General features: G+C 37.0%; 1 protein-coding gene and 1 long non-coding RNA gene across 30 annotated transcripts in view; one reads left to right on the forward strand and one right to left on the reverse strand.

Moving 5' to 3' along the window:
• LOC144287882 (uncharacterized) overlaps positions 1-24,672 on the forward strand; it is a 67,380-nt gene that overhangs the window by 35,326 nt on the left and 7,382 nt on the right. The gene's annotated exons all lie outside the window — the stretch shown is intronic.
• Positions 1-24,672, reverse strand: part of SCEL (sciellin) — a 297,545-nt gene that overhangs the window by 8,206 nt on the left and 264,667 nt on the right. For 28 of the 29 annotated variants that reach the window (XM_077855300.1, XM_077855316.1, XM_077855313.1 and 25 more), the window contains 6 exons: positions 23,348-23,407; positions 23,149-23,208; positions 22,954-23,010; positions 9,521-9,583; positions 3,012-3,104; positions 2,244-2,315 (listed from right to left, as the gene is read on the reverse strand). In XM_077855300.1, the coding sequence (XP_077711426.1) occupies positions 2,244-2,315; positions 3,012-3,104; positions 9,521-9,583; positions 22,954-23,010; positions 23,149-23,208; positions 23,348-23,407 (405 nt within the window). Of the gene's footprint in view, positions 1-13; positions 176-2,243; positions 2,316-3,011; positions 3,105-9,520; positions 9,584-22,953; positions 23,011-23,148; positions 23,209-23,347; positions 23,408-24,672 lie in introns of those variants that run through there. The other variant, XM_077855325.1, reaches the window with a different exon arrangement.

Here is a 24,672-nt window from a genome sequence, read left to right on the forward strand (position 1 = left end):
GTACACACTCACATGCATGTGACGAAGCACACACACACCTCCTCATGCAGTCTTATTATTTTTTTCTGTGATGTTACAAACCAGGACCATGTATTAACAACCTTTTCTTCTTTTTTAAGACGGAGAAGAGCTAATACATAAGCCATCTCCAAGATGACCGAAGTTGACATATCTCCTGAAATAAATAGAGAATAGGGCAAGGAGCACAGGAACACACATGAACCATCATTTCTTGTGAAATTTATACTCTTCCCTTCCTCAATCATTTACTAAAAGAAAGCCACATGTAATCTAAAGAGAAAAGGAAATACACTAAGCATGAGCCAGTGTAAGTGCCTATAAGTATCACCATTCAGGTAGAAAAGCAGGGATTCTTGAACTTTTAGAGAAAACTACAGAAATGCTTATTTTTACTTGAACACATCCAAGAAAGAATAGTCTAGAATGAAAGAAAAAGAGAGTACTTTTAAGTCCTATTTGCTTCATTTTTCAGACTGCCCCAGTTTGTAAATGTCAGTCTTTCCCCCCAAGTGGAGTGAAATCTGCAATGCACTAACCAGCTGGCAACTCATAATTGCTTCCCAAGTACTTATGCTATCTGGGAGTATATTAGGGCTGGAAGCAACACATTCCTATTATTTCATACAGTTAGTGGTAATCCTATAACCTTCACCTAAAATATTTAAATAAGAAACCTTTCTCTCCCTCCAAACTGCCAACAGGCAGACTGTTGCCAGAAATAGAATCTATTTGGAACATACAAACCAAAATGATAAGTAAGAGTTTGCACATATTTGTACATGATACGTGTATTATTACTCCCATTTTATTGATGAGGAAACTGAGATTTGTAGAAATTAAGTACCTTTTGCCAAGACCACATGGTTAGCAAATGACACAGATTCAATCCTGAATCTGATGCTAGGACCTCTTACACTATACTGCAACATCAGTGTACAGTTTAGGGAGAATTAGATTCAGCAGAAAAATCAAATTTGAAGCTGTGTTTTATGAGGAAAATTATGTGTGGTTTTGAGAAACGTCTTCTGGAAAATTGTCCACCTTCTGACATACAATGAAGCTCCTAGAATCCTTTCAGGGACCCCTCTCTAGAAATGCTCTCCTTTCTTTGAAATGAGTTCTGGTTAACACATACATCACATTGATCACATTTGGAATACCCTTCAATATATTACCCCACAGGCTAATTCTTGTTTTTGTACTCCCTGAAATTGAATGGGGTGTGAAGTAATGACTTTGATTGACATTTTCCTCAACATCCATCACTCCAAGCAGTAGATATTGGGGCATATTAATTCTCTGTAATTTGGGCCAGAGTGTATCTACTAAAGCTAATAACCCTTATTTCAGATTAGAGGCAAACAATAGTAGATAGAACCAGAGTAGTATATAGAACTATTTAATTAAAGTGGGACTTGAAATTAGCATAGGAATATTTTTAATAGATTTATTTTTAATTGGTGTTCAATTTACCAACAATTTTGCATTGTGTGATTTCATAAAGCTTGCTATAAACATATAGTTACAGATGATAATGTGAGAACTTACAAATGGTTATCCCACTATGCATACACTTGTTATATTCAAGTATTTGGTTCATCCAACGACTATTTATGACTATTTGCCAGCTACTTAATATTGGAAACATTATAAAGAATTATATACCTAGAACTCAATATATTCCTAAGTGGTCTTCTTTTTTATAATTTCTTTTTTTTAAATATTTTATTTATTTATTCATGAGAGACAGAGAGAGAGGCAGAGACATGGGCAGAGAGAGAAGCAGGCTCCCCATGGGGAGCCAACTGGGGGACTCGATCCCAGGACGCCAGGATCATAACCTGAGCCGAAGACAGACACTCAACCACTGAGCTATCCAGGCGTCCCTCCTAAGTGGTCTTCTATTTGAAAAAAGCAAACTTACTCCAAAATAATAGGATCTCTTCTTACATACAGATTTTTTCAAAATTAGAATAAATGTAGCACGGGATCCCTGGGTGGCGCAGCGGTTTGGCGCCTGCCTTTGGCCCAGGGCATGATCCTGGAGACCCAGGATCGAATCCCACGTCAGGCTACCGGTGCATGGAGCCTGCTTCTCCCTCTGCCTATGTCTCTGCCTCTCTCTCTCTCTCTCTCTCTGTGACTATCATAAATAAATAAAAAAAATAAAATTAAAAAAAAAGAATAAATGTAGCAAAATATTTTAAATAAATGCCCAGTACCTGTTCTCCACATATGTCCTTGTATACACAAAGGTATCCTTTGGTCCTGCATGCCTGGTTTCAGCATTGAAGCTGCAATGCAAACCATTTACTCAAGGTTTAAAGTTATTTACAAGAATAATGAAAACAATAAGGCTATTATCTAATTTAATGTAAAAAATAGTGCTTATATTTTTTAAAAAAATTGTAACTTTTGAAATGTAATTGTTAAAAGGGTATTAATCCACTTCTGCAAAACTTCTTAATAACTCCTATTTTGTTCTTAGCTTCCACTGTCTTGATCTACTTCCAGAATACTGCTGTGAAAATTGGTCACTCAGAAAATCTGTCATAGAGCATATCGATTATTGGGAATATTTGTATAATACATTTTACTGTTTGTTTCCCAGACATCTCATTTGTATTTTCAAACCATAACATTCCCTGCAAACCTCAAAAAGTTTACCTTAATGAGCTAACAAGATAACATCTAATTTAATGAAACTTTAAATCTACTTAAAGAATATCAACATAAATGTCACAAACAGGCTTTTTAAAAAATGTAGAATTTTCAGAGAAAAATCACACTTACACTTTACTATCCAGATATCAAAACTTACCAATGACTAAGTTGCTAACTTAATGCCTTTGTGTGAAGCTGTTTCATATAGTCACTGATAAAATGATAAATGTATGCATTTCAAACAAGGGATCAGATCATATATAAGATGATTTTTAAAAACAGAAGGAGAAGAGTCCTGTCATTTGGTTTACAATTGGCTACAGCACCTGAGATTCTTTCTGGCTTCATAAGAATGGGCAGGAGTTCTAGTAAGCTGGTTACTTAAAGCATCAGTGGATCCAACGACTTGGCCATCTACCCTGGGAAAGCAAACACAAATATCTGGCATTTCTTTTTTTTTTTTTTTTAATATCTGGCATTTCTAAGGTCATTTAGAAGTTTATTGTTTTGTGAAAATTTTGTTCAATTAACATTTTTAACATATAGTAAACCTCTTTATATTGGTCTGGTTTCTGTGCAGATACTCAAATAGAATACATGTACTATTTTACTCCTCCACAGCAACCACTGTTTTACCTTTAAGAATAATCTACAGGCATGTGTCATATTATCTAACACTAGGATATAATACATTTTCACTGAAGGCAAAAACCATCTGAAATTGGTTCCGGTAACACTGTCACACCAGCAGCACCACTGCAGAAAGCTTCTCATGCACAGTTTATCTTGAGAGTTTATCAATTTGATGAAAATTATCCAGGGATTGCTTTTAGAAATTCCAGTTTCCATGTTATTTTTAATGGAAAGCAATATTTTGAAGATTACAGAACGCTGACCTAGATTTCTGCTAATTAAAAAATACCACTACACTTAACAAAGTGTAGGCATATTTTCTTTTTCCCCTGGAACAGAGGAAAACTTTAATGAAGGAATAGTAAAAATTATAGCCACTTTTCTCCCTCCACGTTAGTAAACTCTGATATAGAAGAAATGTGAAAACCAAGAGGACAGTTTAGATCTTAATCAAGCCTTATCATTTCTAAACACACTGTTCTTTCCATTTCAATAGCTCTTAAAGAGGAGGAAAATATTTGTTCACATATTATCTCTGGCATACCGAAAAATCATCTTCTAGTTTTAAGACAGATGTTTCATAAAACATACAGCTATATTAAAATGATACTAAGTAACGAGAAAGTAGAATTAACGTCAGAAGATTTTCTAACCTGATTATTAGAATATGTCATTCCAGGAATAAAAAAAATAACTAGCAATTGTTTGGAAAATACTCAAATCATATAATATATAATACAAAACCCAATTTTAAGAAATAAACAGCTTCAAAGAACAAAAGTTGTGAGTTTGAAATGTGTTTGCACCGTCCTCAGCAGTATCAAAATCAAATATCACCAGTTAGCAAAGTCTTCAAATAGGAAAAGGAAATTGCAAACAGTACTGTTTTTCTAAAAAAATTTTATTTATTTATTTGAGAGAGAGAGAAAGAGAAAGCATGAGCAGAGGCAGAGGGAGAAGCAGACTCCTCACTGAGTGGGGAGCCAGACATGGGGCTTGATCCCGGGACTCCAGAATCATGACTTGAGCTGCAGGCAGATGCTTAACCCACTGAGCCACCCAGGTGCCTCACAAACAGGACTGTCAAGGACTGAATTGTCTCCCTCCAAACAAAATTCATATGTTGAAACTCTAACCTCAATGTGATTTGGAGACAGAGCCTATAAGAAGGTAAAAAAGGTTAAGTGAGGTCATGGGTGGGGCCATAGGACTTGTGTTCTTTAAAGAAGGGGAAGTGACATGAAAGATCTGTGTGTGTTTGTGCACATAGAGAGGAGAGGCCATTCAAGGCCACAGTGAGAAAGTGGCCATCTGCAAACTAAGGAGAAAGGCCTTGGGAGAAGCCAAGACTGACAACACTTTGATCTGGACTTCTAGCTTCCAGAGAGTTGTGAGAAAATAAATTTCTTTTGTTTAAGCCCCCTGGTCTGTGGTATTTTATTATGGCAACCCAGACAGAGTAATAATACAAGTAGCATTCCTAGTTGTGTTTATAATGAGATTAATGACTTCGCCTTCATGAAGATTTAATTTTTATAACTGTGAATAAAAACCAAATAGTAAAAAAAAAAAAAAAAAAAAATAGTACTAAACAAATTTGAAATATGGAACAATAAACTATTTGAGGGATTTTGCTCCATTCAGGAGGTTTGGAAGATGAGAAATTAAAAAAAATAGAACTTTTATTTTAGAGTAGTTTTAAATATATGGAAAAATTGCAAAGAGTGTGGAAAATTTGTGTCTACCCTTCACCCAGCTTCTCCTAATACTAATATCTTACATAACCGTGGTATGTTTTTCAAAACTAAAGAATCAACATTGGTACAGTACTATTAACTAAACTACAGACTTCATTTGTATTTTATCAGGTTTTCCACTGATGTCCTTTCTCCATTCCAGAATCCGAACCAGTACATATCTTCCACATAATCATCATGTCTTTTTAGTCTCCTAGGGTCTGTGATAGTTTACTAAGTTTTTCTTTGCTGTTCATGAGATGGTGATACAGGAAATTCTATCTTGATGCCAATAAGTGGTAAAGATTTTTTTTTTATTATTTAGAACCATAGAAATAGTTAGAAAATACTTTGGCCACCAGTGAAATAACCTGCAGTGTTTTTTTTATAATGCTACTGGGTCCCATATCCAGATATTCTGGTTTAATTAGCTTGAATTATAGCTTGGGCACTAGGATTCCTTTAAGCCTCTCCAGTAAGTCTCATATGCAAATTAAGGTTACAAACCATCACCTTAGAGGTTGGGCAGCCCAACTTTTTACCCAAGAGAGCACTGGTTCTCAGAGTGTGATCCCTGGGTCAGCAGGTGGCTGTAACATACATTAAAGTTTAGGAACTGGTGCAATCAAGGAAACTCTGCCCAAGTATTCCTCTCATATACCTTGAGTAATCCTTATAAAGGATAACTCATGATTCACAATGTTTGTTGTTTAACAGTTTTTTGGTTAAGACGTTACTCTTCAGGGGCACCTGGGTATCTCAGTGGTTAGCGTCTGCCTTTAGCTCGGGTTGTGATCCCGGGGTCCTGGCATCAAGTCCTGCATCGAGCTCCCCACAGGAAGCCTGCTTCTCCCTCTGCCTGTGTCTCTGTCTCTCTCTGTATATCTCTCATGAATAAATAAATAAAATCTTTGAAAAAACAATAATAACAAAAAAAAACAACACAATAAAAAAGGAAGTTATTCTTCATCGAAACAAATTGTTGAATTATAACTTCCAATTAATGGTCATAGTTTTGTTTCTTACTAAATAACAACTCTACAAAATATAAACTCAAACACTGTGTAGGATCTTATAAAATTTCTAATGAAATTACTCTTGAGGAAATATTTCCTGCAGTGGAAATTCACCTTGAAAATTTACCTATCCGGAACCATCATACATCACCAATGAGAGTATAAAATGGTACAGCTGCTCTAAAAACAGTCTGGTAGTTCCTTAGATGGTTAAACACAGAGTTACGGGGATCCCTGGGTGGCACAGCGGCTTAGCGCCTGTCTTTGGCCCAGGGCGGGATCCTGGAGACCTGGGATCGAATTTCACGTCGGGCTCCCGGTGCGTGGAGCCTGCTTCTCCCTCTGCCTATGTCTCTGCCTCTCTCTCTCTCACTGTGTGTCTATCATAAATAAATTTTAAAAAAATTTTTTAATAAAATAAACATAGAGCTACTACACAATCCAGCATTTCCAGTCCTAGGTGTATACCCAAGAGAAATGAAAATATATCCCACACAAAATCTTATATATACAGCATTTTTCCTAATAGTTAAATACAATCCAAAAGTCAAAAATGGTTCAAATACCCATCAATTGATGAATAAACAAAATGCTGTTTAGCCATACAACAGAATAAATATCATTTGGGAATAGAAAGAAATAAAATACTGATACGCACTGTAATACAGATGAATCATGAAAATATTATGCAAATTGAAAGAAACCACTCATAAAGGACCACATAGTGTACGATTCCATTTATATGAAATATTCAGAATAGGCAATTCATAGAGACAAAAAAATAGATTAGCAGTAGCCTAGGGCTGAGGGGTTGGGGAGAAAATGTGTGACCGCTAATGGAATGGGGTTTCTTTCTGAGGTGATAAGTATATTCTAAAATGGGTTGTGGTGATGGTTGCACAATTCCATGAATATACTGATCAGAAACATATATTTATTTGGACATTCTATTACTATACAAAGGGAACGCATTCATAAAATGAATCAAGTCTCAGTTTAGTAGATTGGCCCAGGACTCTTATTTAGATTTCCATTGTCTTACTAATTTACCCTGAACAACCTGACATTTAACACCATAAAACAGTTTCAGCTGATAAACATCAATACCATTGCAAACTTTATGAATCTCTTTTGCATTAAGAATAAAATCATATTAAGAGCCCACTATTTTGTGTTATATGTGTTAGTGTTTACCTCTATAAAATGTCTTGAACTCTTGTAAGAAATTTCAAATTTTAAATATATTTTTTAAAAAGTACTCTACTGTATGGGACGCCTGGGTGGCTCAGTGGTTAAGCGTCTGCCTTCCGCTCAGAGCGTGATCCTGGAGTCCCGGAATCGAGTCCCATATCGGGCTCCCTGCACAGAGCCTGCTTCTCTCTCTGCCTATGTCTTTGCCTCTGTGTGTGTGTGTCTCTAATGAATAAATAAATAAAATCTTTAAAAAGAAGTATGCTACTGTAAAAAAATAAAAGAGGACTTGCTGCCAGAACACTTGGGTTCATTCATCTCTGATTTACTAACCTTCCACACTTAGTCAAGTCTCTTACTTTCTGTGAGTTTTCTCAATTTTCTTTCTGTTAAATATTTACCCAGTCACCCATTTTGACAGTCTTTTTTGCAGCCAGAATACATGGGCACAAAAGTTGGGTCCAGAGACTTCTTTTTTCTACTCTTTTCCAGGTGAAAATTTTTATTACAGTTGTTGTGTCAGTGCCAGGGTGGTGGTTACATTTTCTATTTAATGTTTCAATGGCAGAACCTATGATTTCTCATATACAGGCAGGACTGTGATAGGACTGAAGGAGAATGATCAATAAATGGCCTTGTAGTGATGGTGATTAAGGCCTCTAGATGTAGTAACCAAATGGGATGATTCCTGTCTCCCAGGGGAAAGAGTGGGTGCATCCGTGAAAGTTTGTCATAGTTGGATTATCTCAGGCAGGAGACACATATGAATTTGCAGAAAGGGAAAGGAGACTGTGCACTTTATTGTCAACCATGGTGTTTTCCATTTACACACTATTTTCAATGCAGATGGCCACACCCACACTGCTTAGCATTAGGAAACCAGAAAGATCATGGGGAGTTAGAGTAAACTCAAGGTATGAAGAGCCAGAAACTGGAAGGCAGCAAAGAATCTCGGTTATCAAACAGATATAGAAAATAAAGAAGCCAACAGGCAGAAGGAAGAGTGGGAGAAAAATAGGGAGGAGCCAATACTCAGGGAGTAGCTGAGTTACAATAATGACAAAGAACTAGGGTTAACGGTATCCAGGGATTCCTGATGGAATGTCGTCTGGCCAAGAGGGAGCAGCCTTCCAGCTATGCTGCCATTCCTGTTCCTGAATTTCGATAAAATTCCATTTTTTCATTATCTTTCCAATAAAAGCCACACTGAAACTGGAGCATCTGTCACATCATGTTAAATGAGAAGTTCCTTAACCATATGTAATAATCATTTACTTGTAATTTTTTTACCTTGATCACATCCAGATAATACTTCAGTAAGACTGGTTAACTGTAAGCCCAGTCCTATTCCCGAAATAGTGGATGTTTTTCAAAGATAAATGGATCCTATTGAAAATTTTCCCTCCTTCATTTTATCAAAGGCTTTCATGTGATCACAAGAAGAGAAGTCAGAAGACAAGTTAGGGAATTGAGGGAACAGAAAGAAACTACCCATTAGATATAAGAGTCTTTTGTAGACATTATGGGGAAAAAGTGATCCAGCTCTCTGCCTGCTTTTCCATTGTCCACACATAATATTGACAATATCATTTCTTTACGTAACAAAATTTTCAATAGAAAAGACAACTGCACCTTATGAAGGTAAAAAAAAAGAAACCTATTGTTTTTGGGTCCCCCATATGTAGAGAGAGATTGCAAAACAGGGGAAAAAATGTTTAATTCTTTCTTAAAAGTCTGTAACAACAATGACGTATATAACTCTATCCCAACTTTCCTTGTAAAAGAAAGTACAACAATTTTAATGCTGTTATACTCCATGGGGAAAAGAAATTTCAAAAGTAGGTCCTGTTTTGTAGTTGTGATGAATTTGTGCATTCTTTTAGTACTAGGTATCCAAGGAAGAGATTCCCAGAGTGCTTTCTGCACCACTGGAAAACTACTAAGCAACAATAAGTAAAAATAAATCTTCACAGCCCGAGTGCACAGCTTTAAATTTCCATGATGCCTTTCACACAAAGCTTTTGAATAGAAGGTCCTCAGTCAGAAATCCAACAGAATTTGAATTTTGTTAATTTTTTCCATTTTTGTTAACTTTGCTCAACTCTTAAGTACCCCATATATTGATTTTTGTATTTCAATAGTATTTATATCTAAATACCATAATACAATTCAACTTCTCAGTAAATCTTCTAAGATTATATAATTTAGGTAGGCTTAGATGGGATTGATAACAAAATAATAAATTATAATAAGTCTTACCTTTCATTTTTATTTTTAGGCACATTAGAATTTATTTCAATTACATTTTTCAGGTCTTGGTCTCTATGGAAGAAAAAATATATATAATTAATATGTATACATATATATGTATTATATGGGACATTGGAAATCTGACATTGATCTATTTGATCTATACAGCTCAAATATAAGAGCATGGATTATGTGTGAGAGAGAAATATAGAACTAATATTTGGAAATTTTAAGAAACCTGGTCTGAAAATAACCGATTTATAGTCCCATTCAATTAAAATTTAATGATTACTAACTTTGTGTCACAAAGTATTATGTATTTTCACATGGATTATCTCATTCAGATCTCACAAAATCCTGCAGGACAGCATCTGGGACTCAGGAAAGCTAAGTGAATTTTCCAAGGTCAATTAACTAATTTGTAAAAGAGTCAAGATTTGAGGCCAAGCCACCTGCCCATCTGAAATCAATTCTTGGATATTTAATTAGAGACTTCATTCCAGCTTTGTAGATCACAGAAACATGAAACCCAAAATTTGAATAAACAAGTCACAATGTGGAAGATAAATGGGACAAATAGATTCTTGAATTTTGAGCTGCAGTAATGATTTGATACACTTTTCATGATATACAGTGTCCTCTCATATGTTACTCATATATTATTTATTTATATATTTGGTTGTAACTCTAGTGGTTCTTGTTTTTTTCCACCATGAGTTTAGAAAAGCCTTTGTCATGAACTTGACTGACTGAATTTTGAGCTGCAATAATGATTTGTTACACTTTCATGATATACAGTGTCCTCTCGTATGTTATTCATACATTATTTATTTATATATTTGTTTGTAACTCTGGTGGTTCTTGTTTTTTTTCCCCATGAGTTTGGAAAAGATTTTGTCATGAACTTGACTGACTAGGAGCCTTGGTTAGGAGTCAAAACGATGAAGTCATCTCTTCCCCTATTTCCTTGGGCAAGTTAATCAAACTTCCTAATTTTTCTTTTGTAAACTGGGCTAATAATATCTAATTTCATAAGGTTGTGGTGAGAATGAATGAGCTAATATAAATTAAATTCATGGCACAATGACCCCAGTTGTGGGTGAACTGAATAAGCATAAATAAATGAAGTTACTAGAAGTTCAATGATGCAGCAGTAGGCACTATTGATTCCAGTATTTTGACAGGCTACCTTTTCATTCTTATTTCTGCTCTAATTTTTCTTTTTACCTTTGGCATTAGCTCTAGTTTTCATAAATCTCTCTTCTTATGATTGTGAATAGTAGGTTTAAATAAGGTTATTATACATGGAATCAAAGTATTGACTCTCACAAAATTAGTATTGATAAGTATGAAAAATTCTATAAAAAGTTCTTGTAGTGTAACAAGATTTAATACTCTTTTTATATAACCATCCAAACCAGATAAATCTGCAAATTAGCCAGCTTTCCATAGCTACACTTAAACTTCACATTTAAAATACTAGTTGCATAATTTTGAAAATGTAGAAATTAGATTATTTTTTAATGTAAGTTACAGTAGGGAAAATATGCTAATTAATACATGTAAAAAGCAGAAGATTTCAGAAGTAGCTCAGAAGTGTCACAATCATTTGATTCTTCAGTCTGAATGATGTAAACTTCAGAACTGACTCCCTCAACATAACTGCTAGAACTATGTAAGGAAAGCTCCCAGATCACATCATTCAAATTAGAAATGGAGACAGAAGGCTTTTGCTGAACCCCTGATGGTCCTTTGCTAATTATTAGAGCTACCTTCTTGGCCTCAGGGGCCACTGTACTATTTTAATAATCTGGCATTAAGTGATTCCCTTTTATCATTTTATTTTTTTTTAAATTTTTATTTATTTATGATAGGCACACAGTGAGAGAGAGAGAGAGAGGCAGAGACACAGGCAGAGGGAGAAGCAGGCTCCATGCACCGGGAGCCCGAAGTGGGATTCGATCCCAGGTCTCCAGGACCGCGCCCTGGGCCAAAGGCAGGCGCCAAACCGCTGCGCCACCCAGGGATCCCTCCTTTTATCATTTTAAAATAATACTTCACTAAATACTTGGGTGTAATGAAATATAATTAAGAGATGTGATATTATATAGCCCAGTTTTCTAGGAGTGCCAAACTAGGATGGTTGGCAGCGGTAAATAGTGAGAGATCACCAAAACATGTGTATCTTGGAGGAATTAGAATTTTGTCCCAGTAAATGAATTTTGTCCCAGTAAATGAATCTCCTTCCACTGCTAACCTAGGATGAGCTGAGTGCCATTTTTTAAGGACACTGGTGGTTTTCTTTTTTTTTTTTTTTTTGACACTGGTGGTTTTTGCTACAACTTGAGAGTAGAGTCCCCTTACCATGGCCTTATATGGCCTTGTATACAGAGGCTGCTCCACACATATTTGTGAAATTAAATTTAAATTCTCTCTTTCTACTTCTCTAGGGGAAATTTTTAAGTACCTTACCTAGCTCTGGGAAAAGATATTAAAGGGGCCCTCACGAGGAAGACATTAGACCCTGAACCTTTAAGGTAGTCAGCTCTACCACATCTAGGTGCATATAGTGTGTACCATGACCTTCTAGAAAAAGATCACTAAAGGCAGTGATGGATATTTTATCTCCATTGGTGTCAGTCACCTGGAACCTGCCTTACTTCACCTCTGAATTACATATTTTTTTTACAGCTTTCAACTCTTGCTTTTTTTCCTTGTTTTGGGACATTGTTACAGGTCAAATTGTGTCCCCCCCAAAATCATATGTTGAAGTCCTAATGTTAATGGTCAAAATGTGACCTTATTTAGAGATAGGGTCTTCACACAAGTAGTCAAGTTCAAATGAGGTCATTGGTGTGGGCCCTAATCCAATTTGACTGGTATCTTTACAAGAAGAGGAAATTTGGACTAAGACACACATAGATGAAAGACAACATGAAGATATATGGGTGAAGGCAATCTTCTACAACCCAAGGAGAGAAACCTGGAGTAGATTCTTCTTAATCTTCAGAAGGAGCCAACCCTACAGATATCTTATTCTTGGACTTCTAGCCTCTAGAATTGTGAGAAAATAAATTTTATTTTCAGTCAATCACTCTGTGGTACTTGTTATGGCAGTACTAGAAAACTAATAAAGATCTCCTTTTACCCTCACAACAAGATTACATTTAGATTTTTGGTCTGATCCTGGACATCCTCACTTCTGCTGGTACTTTCTGTTCATTCCTGGCTGCTGCAGACACTGGATCTTTGCATATCCTCCTACCCCTGTCCCAGGACCCAAGCCTTTTTGGATTCCAGCTATCATGAAGGAGAGCAGAAATGAGTTTGGACCTGAAGATTAAGAAGCCAGAATCTAACAAATTTACTAACTACAAATAGGTAACTCAAAATTGGAACCTATGCATGCCTTCAAAGAAGCATATTCTGAAAGTGATGTAATTATGAATCATCGAATAAGCCATATTATTAGTGGTTTCATAAAATTTTTGGTGTTTCTATTAAATAGCATCACATATCAAGTTTGATGGAGTGTATTATAAGATTTTACTCTGAATAATCTATACTAATATTTAAAGCAAAATGAAAAGTTCCAGACTATGAAAATCACAAAATTATTTGCTTTGGTTGTTTACCTTGATTGATGTCACCAGCTAGATCTGAAGATCCAATAAAAGAACTTCAGATTGCCCATAAACTTTCTAAGACAAAGTATATAAAAATAAATTTTCACTCTTTAATTAAGAACACATCTATTGCATGGTGTCTTTTACACTGTGGAGGAAAATGAAACACTGTGAGTCAAAGTGTGACAAGTCGATTTTTATAGAAGCCCAGCTATGTGCAGAAGGGTGGGGCAAAAGCTTGATTCCATGGCAGTTGCAGTGAAAGGAAGACTTTATGACTAAATATTTATGAGAATTTGGAATTAGCTCCAAGTAAAGTCACCAGTTCTCTGTGGACACAGCGAGAAATGAAAAAAGAAATTTTGTAACCTTTGCAAATAAAAATAATTTTTTAAATGTAGATTTCAAAATTTGGGGGGAGGGGGAATGAGTCATCTGTTGTGTAGAGTCACAGCACAAATTTTGAATGTTAGCATTTATCCTTGCTATAGTAGTGTAATTTATTTTCTACTGTCCCATTAAGGCATATAACACTCCCTTACAGAGAAGATTAAGAAAAAAATAGGTATTACTATGTCTGCTATTATACAACTTTTCTCAAGATAAATTCTGCATGAGAGAAAGTTAACAGCTCACTCACCACTGCTCTTCTTCTTTCATGAGGGTGTGGGAGGTATTTATTAAAAGCTGCAATATGTTTCTCTCTCTACAGCTTACTTAAATTGCTTTTGTAGAGTATCAAACATATTTGCAAAAGTAAGAGCCTCCATATAAAAAATTTACTATGGCACTTCTTTTGTGCCAAGAACTATATCTTAGGCATTAAGCTTTAGTTCAAAAGTAATATTTGTCTCTCTGAAAGGACTCTAGAATACAGTGAGATAACATATAATTCTTCAGCTCTGTTGACATGGCAAAATGGGCCCAGATGTATATATCTTCATAGTTCTTTTCAATGAAAGAGTCTTAAATATTTTATATTAAAGAAATTAATTGATCCGTAGAGAAATTGGACAATTTAGGTATTTTAAATATAAGATGTAACCAATAATTTTAGTGGCTCTAATTCACCACGGTTGATTGAGATTATGTCATGAGCAAGAGATAGTCATTGGCTTAAGCAAGCAGACCTATCGTAACATATCAGATTTCTTCAGTCTGGTTTCACTCATGGAGAGATCAGAATGTTGGAACTAGAAAGCAATAAGCTTTACATAGCTGGATGATAAAAGGTCTGTGATTAGTTGGGGATTTTAACCTTTAATTCACAAAGTATTTCTTAAGAACCTAATATGTTCCAGGCATTGTGCTTTGCATTGTAAATAAAGAATTGAATAAGAGAGACCCAATCCTTACCCTCAAAAATATTATAGTTGGGGAGAGATGATTAAATAATAATTCCTGGGGATCCCTGGGTGGTTCAGTGGTTTAGTGCCTGCCTTTGGCCCAGGGCGTGATCCTGGAAACCTGGGATCAAGTCCTGTGTTGGGCTCCTTGCATGGAGTCTGCTTCTCTCTCTGCCTGTGTCTCTGCCTCTCTCTCTTCTCTCTCTCTCTCTCTCTCTCTGTGTGTGTCTCATGAATAAATAAAAATAATAATAATAATAATAATTCCCTCTAGAAGACAAATGCTATGGGACAGGAAGGTTAGAGAGTTTATCTAGAAGAAGCACTGACATGGATGGGGTGGGTCCAGGGGGCCTCTCAGAGCTAAGTAAGAGACACCTATTTTGAGACCTAAGGAATAAGTAGAAGTTATCAATGCAATACAGATGAAAGATGGGTGGAATTTGTTTGTGTGGGGAGCATGATGGGGGTAAGGGTTGGAAAGCCTTTGGAGGAAGGATAAAGTAGGCTTTGGAAACCAGGTTAGAGTATGGCCATTGTCCATTGGTGATGGGAAACCACTGGAAAATTTAATCAGAATGAGGTGATCAGATTTGTGTTTTAGGAAGATCACTCCACAGTGTGGCCAGTGGATTGAAGAGCAGAAGGCAAGACTGGCAGCAAAAGGACCATTTAGGAGACTGAACTGTAATCCGGTTATGGTAGTATCAGGAAAGATGAAGTGTCTTAGTTCCTGAGATAGAAGCATCCAAAGTGACCTACTGATTATGTGAAGAATGAAGAACTGGAAGGTTCAAGATTACCACCCCCGCCCCACAGCTTTCTTTCTTGAGCAGAAATATGAGAAATCTGTATCAAGAAGTTAGGAAGAACTTCTCTGTTGGAATACTAAACCCTGGAGGCAGGGCAAGATGGTGGAGGAGCAGGGTTCCCAAGTCACCTGTCCCCACCAACTTACCTAGATAACTTTCAAATCATCCGGAAAACCTAAAAATTCGACCTGAGATTTAAAGAGAGAGCAGCTGGAATGCTACAGAGAGAAGAGTTTGCGTTTCTAATAAGTACAACTCGTTTTTAGCCACTCTGCACTGAGCAAAATGACTGGAAAGAACTCACCACAAAAGAAAGCATCAGAAACAGTACTCTCTGCCACAGAATTACAGAATTTGGATTACAGTTCGATGTCAGAAAGCCAATTCAGAAGCACAATTATAAAGCTACTGGGAAAAAAGCATAAAGGATTCAAGAGACTTCATGACTGCAGAATTTAGATCTAATCAGGCTGAAATTAAAAATCAATTAAATGAGATGCAATCCAAACTGGAGGTCCTAACGACGAGGGTCAATGAGGTAGAAGAAAGAGTGAGTGACATAGAAGACAAGTTGATGGCAAGGAAGGAAACTGAGGAAAAAGAAGAAAAACAGTTAAAAGACCATGAGGAAAAGTTAAGGGAAATAAATGACAGCCTCAGAAGGAAAAATTTATGTTTAATGGGGGTTCCCAAGGGTGCTGAGAGGGACAGAGGACCAGAAAGCATATTTGAACAAACCATAGCTGAGAACTTTCCTAATTTGGGGAGAAAAACAGGCATTCAGATCCAGGAGATAGAGAGGTCCCCCCACAAAATCAGTAAAAACCATTCAACACCTCGACATTTAATAGTGAAACTTGCAAATTCCAAAGATGAAGAGAAGATCCTTAAAGCAGCAAGAGACAAGAGATCCCTAAGTTATATGGGAAGAAATATTAGATTAACAGCAGACCTCTCCAGAGAGACCTGGCAGGCCAGAAAGGGCTGGCAGGATATATTCAGGATCTTAAATGAGAAGAACATGCAACCAAGAATACTCTATTCAGCAAGGCTCTCATTCAGAATAGGAGGAGAGACAAAGAGTTTCCAAGATAGGCAGAAACTGAAAGAATATATGACCACCCTACCAGCTCTGCAAGAAATATTAAGGGGGAATCTGTAAAAGAAAGAGGACGCCCAAAGAAATAATCCACAAAAACAGGGACTCAATAGGTATTACAATAACACTAAATTCATATCTTTCAATAGTAACTCAGTGTGAATGGGCTTAATGATCCCATCAAAAGAGGCAGGGTTTCAGACTGGATAAAAAAGCAAGACCCATCTATTTGCCATCTAAAAGAGACTCATTTTAGACCTAAGGACACCTACAGCCTGAAAATGAAAGGTTGGAGAACAATTTTCCATTCAAATCATCCTCAAAAGAAAGCAGGGGTAGCAATCCTCATATCAGATAAATTAAAGTTTATCCCAAAGACTATAGTAAGAGATGAAGAGGGACACTATATATACTTAAAGGATCTACTCAACAAGAGGACCTAACAATCATGAATATTTATGCCCCTAATGTGGGAGCTGCCAAGTATATCAATCAATTAATAACCAAAGTTAAGACATACTTAGATAATAATACACTAATACTGGGAGACTTCAACACAGCACATCCTGCAAATGACAGATATTCTAAGCACAACATTTCCAAAGAAACAACAGTTTTGTTTTTTTTTTAAGATTTCATGGGAGACACACAAAGAGAGAGAGAGGCAGAGACACAGGCAGTGGGAGAATCATGTTCCATGCAGGGAGCCCAACATGGGACTTGATCCTGGGTCTCCAGTATCAGGCCCTGGGCTGAAGGCGGCACTAAACTGCTGAACCACCCCGGCTGCCCAAAACAACAGCTTTAAATGATACATTGCACCAGATGCATTTCACAGATATTTACAGAACTTTATATCCAAATGCAACTGAATTTTCTTCTCAATTGCCAATGGAACTTTCTCCAAAATAGACCACATATTGGGTCACAAATCAGGTCTCAACCAATACCAAAAGATTGGGATTGTCCCCTGCATATTTTCAGACCATAATACTTTGAAACTTGAACTCAATCACAAGAAGAAATTTGGAAGAAACCCAAACACATGGAGGTTAAAGAGCATCCCGCTAAAAGATGAAAGGGTCAACCAGGAAATTAGAGAAGAATTAAAAAGATTCATGGAAACTAATGAGGATGAAGATACAACCATTCAAAGTCTTTGGGATACAGCAAAAGCAGTCCTAAGAGGGAAATACATCGCAATACAAGCATCCCTCAAAAAATTGAAAAAAAAACCCTCAAATACACAAGCTAACCTTGCACCTAAAGGAACTAGAGAAACAACAGCAAATAAAACCTACACCAAGCAGAAAAAGAGAGTTAATAAAGATTCGAGCAGAACTCAATGAAATAGAGACCAGAACTGTGGAACAGATCAACACAACCAGGAGTTGGTTCTCTGAAAGAATAAGATAGATAAACCATTAGCCAGCCTTATTAAAAACAAAAGAGAAAAGACTCAAATTAATAAAATCACAAATGAAAAAGTAAAGATTGGGGGATCCTTGGGTGGCTCAGCAGTTTAGCAACTGCCTTTGACCGAGGGTGTGATCCTAGAGTCCTGGGATCGAGTCCCGCATCAGGCTCCCTGCATAGAGCCTGCTTCTCCCTCTGCCTGTATCTCTGCCTCTCTCTATGTGTGTGTCTCTCATGAATAAAATCTTAAAAAAAAAAAGGAGAGATCACAACCAATACCAAGGAAATACAAAACAATTTTAAAAACATATTATGAGCAGCTATATGCCAATCAATTAGGCAATCTAGAAGAAATGGACGCATTTCCGGAAAACCACAAACTACCAAAACTGGATCAGGAAGAAATAGAAAACCTGAACAGGCCAATAACCAGGGAGGAAATTGAAGCAGTCATCAAAAACCTCCCAAATAAAAAAAAAAAAAAAAAAAAAAACCTCCCAAGACACAAAAGTCCAGGGCCAGATGGCTTCCCAGGGGAATTCTAAAACGTTTAAAGAAGAAACTATACCTAATCTACTAAAGTTGTTTGGAAAGATAGAAAGAGATGGAGTACTTCCAAACTCATTCTGAGGCCAGCATCACCTGAATTCCAAAACCAGACAAAGACCCCACCAAAAAGGAGAATTATAGACCAATATCGCTGATGAACACAGATGCAAAAATTCTTAACAAGACACTAGCCAATAGGATCTAACAGTACATTAAGATTATTCACCATGACCATGGGGGATTTGTCCCCAGGATACAAGGCTGGTTCAATACTCATAAAGCAATCAACGTGATAGATCATATCAACAAGAGAAAAAACAAGAACCCTATGATCTTCTCAATAGATGCAGAGAAAGCATTTGACAAAATACAGCTTTCATTCCTGATCAAAACTCTTCAGAGTGTAGGGATAGAGGGAACATTCCTCAGCATCTTAAAAGCCATCTATGAAAAGCCCACAGCAAATATCATTCTCAATGGGGAGACACTGAGAGCCTTTCCTCTAAGATCAGGAATACGACAGGGATGTCCACTCTCACCACTGCTATTCAACATAGTACTAGAAGTCCCAGCCTCAGCAATCAGGCAACAAAAACAAATAAAATGCATTCAAATTGGCAAAGAAGAAGTCAAACTCTCCCTCTTTGCAGATGACATGATACTGTACATAGAAAGCCCAAAAGACTCCACCCCAAGATTGCTAGAACTCATACAGCAATCTGGCAGTGTGGCAGGATACAAAATCAATGTCCAGAAATCAGTGGCATTTCTATACATTAACAATGAAACTGAAGAAAGAGAAATTAAGAAGTCAATCCCATTTATAATTGCACCCAAAAGCATAAGATCTCTAGAAATAAACCTAACCAAAGAGGTAAAGGATCTGTACCCTAAAAACTATGGAACACTTCTGAAAGAAATTGAGGAGGAGGCAATTTACACATTTAATGCAATCCCTATCAAAATATCATGGACTCTCTTCAGAGAGTTGGAACAAATAATCTTAAGATTTGTGTGGAATCAGAAAAGACCCCAAATAGCCAGGGGAATATTGAAAAAGAAAACCAGAGCCAGGGGCATCACAATGCCAGATTTCAAGTTGTACTACAAAGCTGTGATCATCAAGACAGTGTGGTACTGGCACAAAAACAGACACATAGATCAATGGAACAGAATAGAGAATCCAGAAGTGGGCCCTCAACTCTATGGCCAACTAATATTCGACAAAGCAGGAAAGACTATCCACTGGAAAAAGGACAGTCTCTTCAATAAATGGTGCTGGGAAAATTGGACAGCCACGTGCAGAAGAATGAAACTAGACCATTCTCTTACACCATACACAAAGATAAACTCAAAATGGATGAAGGATCTAAATGTGAGACAAGAATCCATCAAAATTCTAGAGGAGAACACAGGCAACACCCTTTTTGAACTTGGCCACAGCAACTTCTTGCAAGATACATCTATGAAGGCAAGGGAAACAAAAGCAAAAATGAACTATTGGGACTTCATCAAGATAAAAAGCTTCTGCACAGCAAAAGAAACAGTCAACAAAATTAAAAGACAACCTACAGAATGGGAGAAGATATTTGCAAATGACATGTCAGATAAAGGGCTAGTATCTAAGATCTATAAAGAACTTATTAAACTCAACAGCAAAGAAACAAACCAATCATGAAATGGGCAAAACACATGAACAGAAATCTCACAGAAGAAGACATAGACATGGCCAACAAGCACATGAGAAAAGCTCTGCATCACTTGCCCTTAGGGAAATACAAATCAAAACCACAATGAGATACCACCTCACACCAGTGAGAATGGTGAAAATTAACAAGGCAGGAAACCACAAATGTTGGAGAGGATGCGGAGAAAAGGGAACCCTCTTGTACTGTTGGTGGGAATGTGAACTGGTACAGCCACTCCGGAAAACTGTGTGCAGGTTCCTCAAAGAGTTAAAAATAGCACTACCCTACAACCCAGCATTTGTGCTGCTGGGGATTTACCACAAAGATACAGAAGCAGTGAAACGCCAGGACACCTGCACCCCAAAGTTTATAGCGACAATAGCCAAACTGTGGAAGGAGCTTCGGTGTCCATCGAAAGATGAATGGATAAAGAAGCTGCAGTCTTTGTATACAATGGAATATTCCTCAGCCATTAGAAACGACAAATACCCACCATTTGCTTCAACGTGGATGGAACTGGAGGGTATTATGCTGAGTGAAGTAAGTCAATCGGAGAAGGACAAACATTATATGGTCTCATTCATTTGGGGAATATAAAAAATAGTGAAAGGGAATAAAGGGGAAAGGAGAGAAAATGAGTTAAAATATCAGTGAGGGTGACAGAACATGAGAGACACCTAACTCTGGGAAACGAACAAGGGGTAGTGGAAAGGGAGGTGGGCGGGAGGTGGGGGTGACTGGGTGACGGGCACTGAGTGGGGCACTTGACAGGATGAGCATTGGGTGTTATGCTATATGTTGGCAAACTGAACTCCAATAAAAAAATATACAAAAAAAAAAAGCTTGAAATGCTTATGAGGTTCAAGTAAAAAAAAAAAAGCAACTGGAGTACATTTGAAGAACTAAAAGAAAACATTTAATAAATTGAAGTAACTTACAAAAAAAGGAATACTAAAACCTGGAGGTATAGATATTAACAAATAGGAAGCCCTTAAATTATTATGTGTATAATAATACAAATAGAACAGTTTTTCTACTTCAGATGAAGGATGCCTTTTCTAACTTTAAATGCCTAAGTAGCACTTGCTGCTTTTCAATCTTCATTTGGAAACAGCAGTTTATAGACTACGGATAATTGAATATCTTCCTTTTATGTTTGTTCACAAAAATGTGACGCTATCACTGCTAAAAGCCATGTGGTTTCTCCCTGAATAAAGTGAAATTTCTGTGCACATCTTCATTTGTTCAGGTTGTTGTGTCACTATAAGGAGCTCAGGGACACCTGCTTATACTCTGATCGATGACCAGAGTTTATTCTACCCCTAACTGTGAATCAAATGCACAACTACTGGAAATGTCAGCAAAGTCACATAAAAAGGACTCTGATTCACTACTATTCTACTATTAAATAATTGGTGCTCCTATCATATTGAATGGGATGTAAAAGTGCCTATGGCTGTTATTCCTTGGGGAGACACGATAAAATGCCCCCTCTTTTTCCCTGTTAAAATTAAGGGGGCAGGGTGGATATGTTTTAGTTACAGGTAGCTGAGCCAATTGAATTAAGTCACTGTTTTCAAATAAACCGCTTCCTGTTTGTGTATTCTGCTCTAATTCTTGAACAACCTGGTTGATTATCATTACATCTGGTGTCACTCCTAAAGAACAGTCAGATATTACTTAGGTTAGATTCATGGATCAAGCTGCCGTCTGAAAGCAACATGATGGCCACTATTTTCAAATTTACTTTTTGTTAGTAATAGCACTCACATAAGGAATGTGTCTTCTTTCTATGGAAATTGTTTTAGAAGCTGCTGAAATACAAACTACCTTTATATAAAATTAGTGTTTTCAAATAAACAACTGGCAAAAAAAAAAAAAAAAAACACTTATGAGGAAGTAACCATTGTCGACAAAGCACATTTGCCAGAGGGAGGGAGGGCAGGAAGAGAAAGTGAGAAAAAGGGGAAGTGTGTGTGTGTGTGTGCATGTGTGTGTGTGAGAGAGAGACAGAGACAGAGACAGAGACAGAAGTACATCTCATAGAATCAGCTAAGAGAGAGGAGTCGGCTACAGTAACCACTATTATTGATTCTGCGTGTGGTTAGTAAACCTGACCACTTCCAACATGGCAGAGAACCTCCTAAAACTGTTAGCAATGAAAAGAAAAATCTGTCCTAACCAAAACCACTGTGAAGAAATGGTTTTATTTAACAAAAATATTTCCATACAAGTCTCAGTGGCAGGGCCAACACCTAAAGTCTGCTGTCTCCAGGAGACAACTATTTTCTCTCCTCCCTGCCACTTTAGTGATAATTTTCTAGAATAAATGTTTCTAATTGTAGTCCTCTGGCTGCAGGGTGGGAGGGAGACTTAGAAGGGAAGAGACTGTGAAGAGTACTAAGGATGGAAAGAGTCTGAACCATTTTAGCCATAGATTTTTTTGTGTTTCTTCTAGGAGGTGACATCAGCAGGGCTTGAGTTCACATCTAGGATGTTTTCTCTCTTAATAAGGTCATTTAATGCCTTGAGCTATGGTTTCCTCTTCTATAAAATAGGGTGTGTGAATATATTTTTCATGGGGTAATTTTAAGGAGAAAATGTATAGAAATTGCCAGTCACATGAGAGGTGCTCAATAAATGCTACTCTCAATAGGGATGGCTCTTCAAGTGCCTTTGTGCCTCCCTACCCTGAATACCCCAGCACCACAGTGATAAAAACACACAAACAGAAACAGCAAAACCAAAAGAGTGCAACGTTTCCTTGCTGACAGGAGACACATGAGTTAATTCTGTCTTCATTTGAACACTAAAGAAAAATAAAAGGCTTCTTTGAGAGAAAAGGAAAGAAAACTCCTAACTAGAACCTTGAGAACACATCAAGATAGTTAGGCCAAGTCATTTACCGCTCAGTGTCTTGGAGAGCTGAAGATTTCACTTTAATGAGATTGTCCAAGCCTTCACTGTTCAAAAGAAAAAAAAAATTCAGATTAGTGATAGGTTTTTGGTTATGTTAGGTTGATAAAGCAACATTATAAATCCACTCCACCCAGGGGCAATAGACAGATGAAAACATGAAGTGATTGCTTTTATCTGATTACCTCTGACTGCTTCTGGTCACTGCAGGTTTCACTTTGATGAGGTTATCCAGATCCTGGTTTCTTTAAATAGAAAAATAAAAAGAGATCAGGTTAATGAAGTTCTTTTGGCAGAGCATTAAGGTTATAAATCTGCTTGAAATAATAATAAAACAAAACATTCTTACTGACCAAAGCACAAAAACTAATATAGTTCTATTACCTCTGGTTGCTGGTGAGAGTTTCAGGATTCACTCTGATGAGCTTATCAAGATCTTGATTTCTTTTAGTAAAAACAAAACAAAACAAAACAAATTAAAGCAGCTTGTATTAGAGATAATGTGGATTCAAGTCGCTGGAATTAGAAGAAAGGATTAGCTATCTTATCATTTAGTATGATACCTGATGGTTTGGCATAGAACAGCCTTGAAATAAGCTTTCTAGCTAATTTAGCGGGGACAAATTATGCTGGATTAGAAGTGAAGCTGCTCTGACTTTACATCCTTCATAACCAGAACACATCTATGAGGGCATGCTGGCAGGCATTCACAGCAAACATCTGGTGATTAACAACTTTGCACTCTGAAGTGTTTTAACATTATGAAGACATAGGCTGATTTTAATGTCCTTGTTATTCTTAAGATTATATTCACCAACTGAGGATTTTTTTTTTAATAAACTCTAAAACTGGGATTATACTTAGCATAAGGCTTGGCATAGAGAATTCCAGCAATCCATCAAAGTAGTGATTTCCTTTCCAATGACTAAAAACTGAATGAAACTCAGCTGTTAATGGTCAAATGACTTACACACTCTGAAGATTGTCCGCTTCCTATTGGAAGCCCTACCAGTTTCTTTCCTCAGTCATGAACAATATTTTTTCCTACATAGTTTGCTGCCATTCACTGCCTCTGTGTAATACCTTGTTTAAAGGACTAGCAAGTGATGATTTTTCAGTATCCTTTTAGTTATTTTTTAAAAGATTTTACTTATTCATTCATGAGAGAGAGAGAGAGAGAGAGAGGCAGAGACATAGGCAGAGGGAGAAGCAGGCTCCATGCAGGGAGCCTGTTGCGGGACCCGATCCGGCACTCCAGGATCACACCCTCGGTCAAAGGCAGGCACTAAACTGCTGAGCCACCCAGGGATCCCCTCAGTGTCCTTTTAAATCCCTTTTTAATGTTTATTCAAAGAAATAAGATAGCCTGTCATGGCAAGAAATTGCAGGACTGAGAACACCTGCTTTCAGTACCATCTTGGATAACAACCTGCCTGGCTCCCCCCACCCCCAAAGCAGACCTTTTTCCTTATATAAAAATAAGAGACATTTTACCCATCAGAAAGATTGAAAAAGGGTTAAGAACTCCATTTAGAGCGTCATCTCCAAAATGTTCTAATAAAAGGTCTGCATTTCCCTCCCTTAGCCCTAATACTTCCATAGAATGTGCTTCCTAGGTCCTAGCTTTACTCAGTTTCTCCTTTCCATCATTGTTCTCAGATCTCCATGGTAGACAGAAAGCCACTAATTGAATTTTCAGTGTTTTGAAT

This window comes from Canis aureus, chromosome 17 (assembly GCF_053574225.1).
Source record: "Canis aureus isolate CA01 chromosome 17, VMU_Caureus_v.1.0, whole genome shotgun sequence".
NCBI lineage: Eukaryota > Metazoa > Chordata > Mammalia > Carnivora > Canidae > Canis > Canis aureus.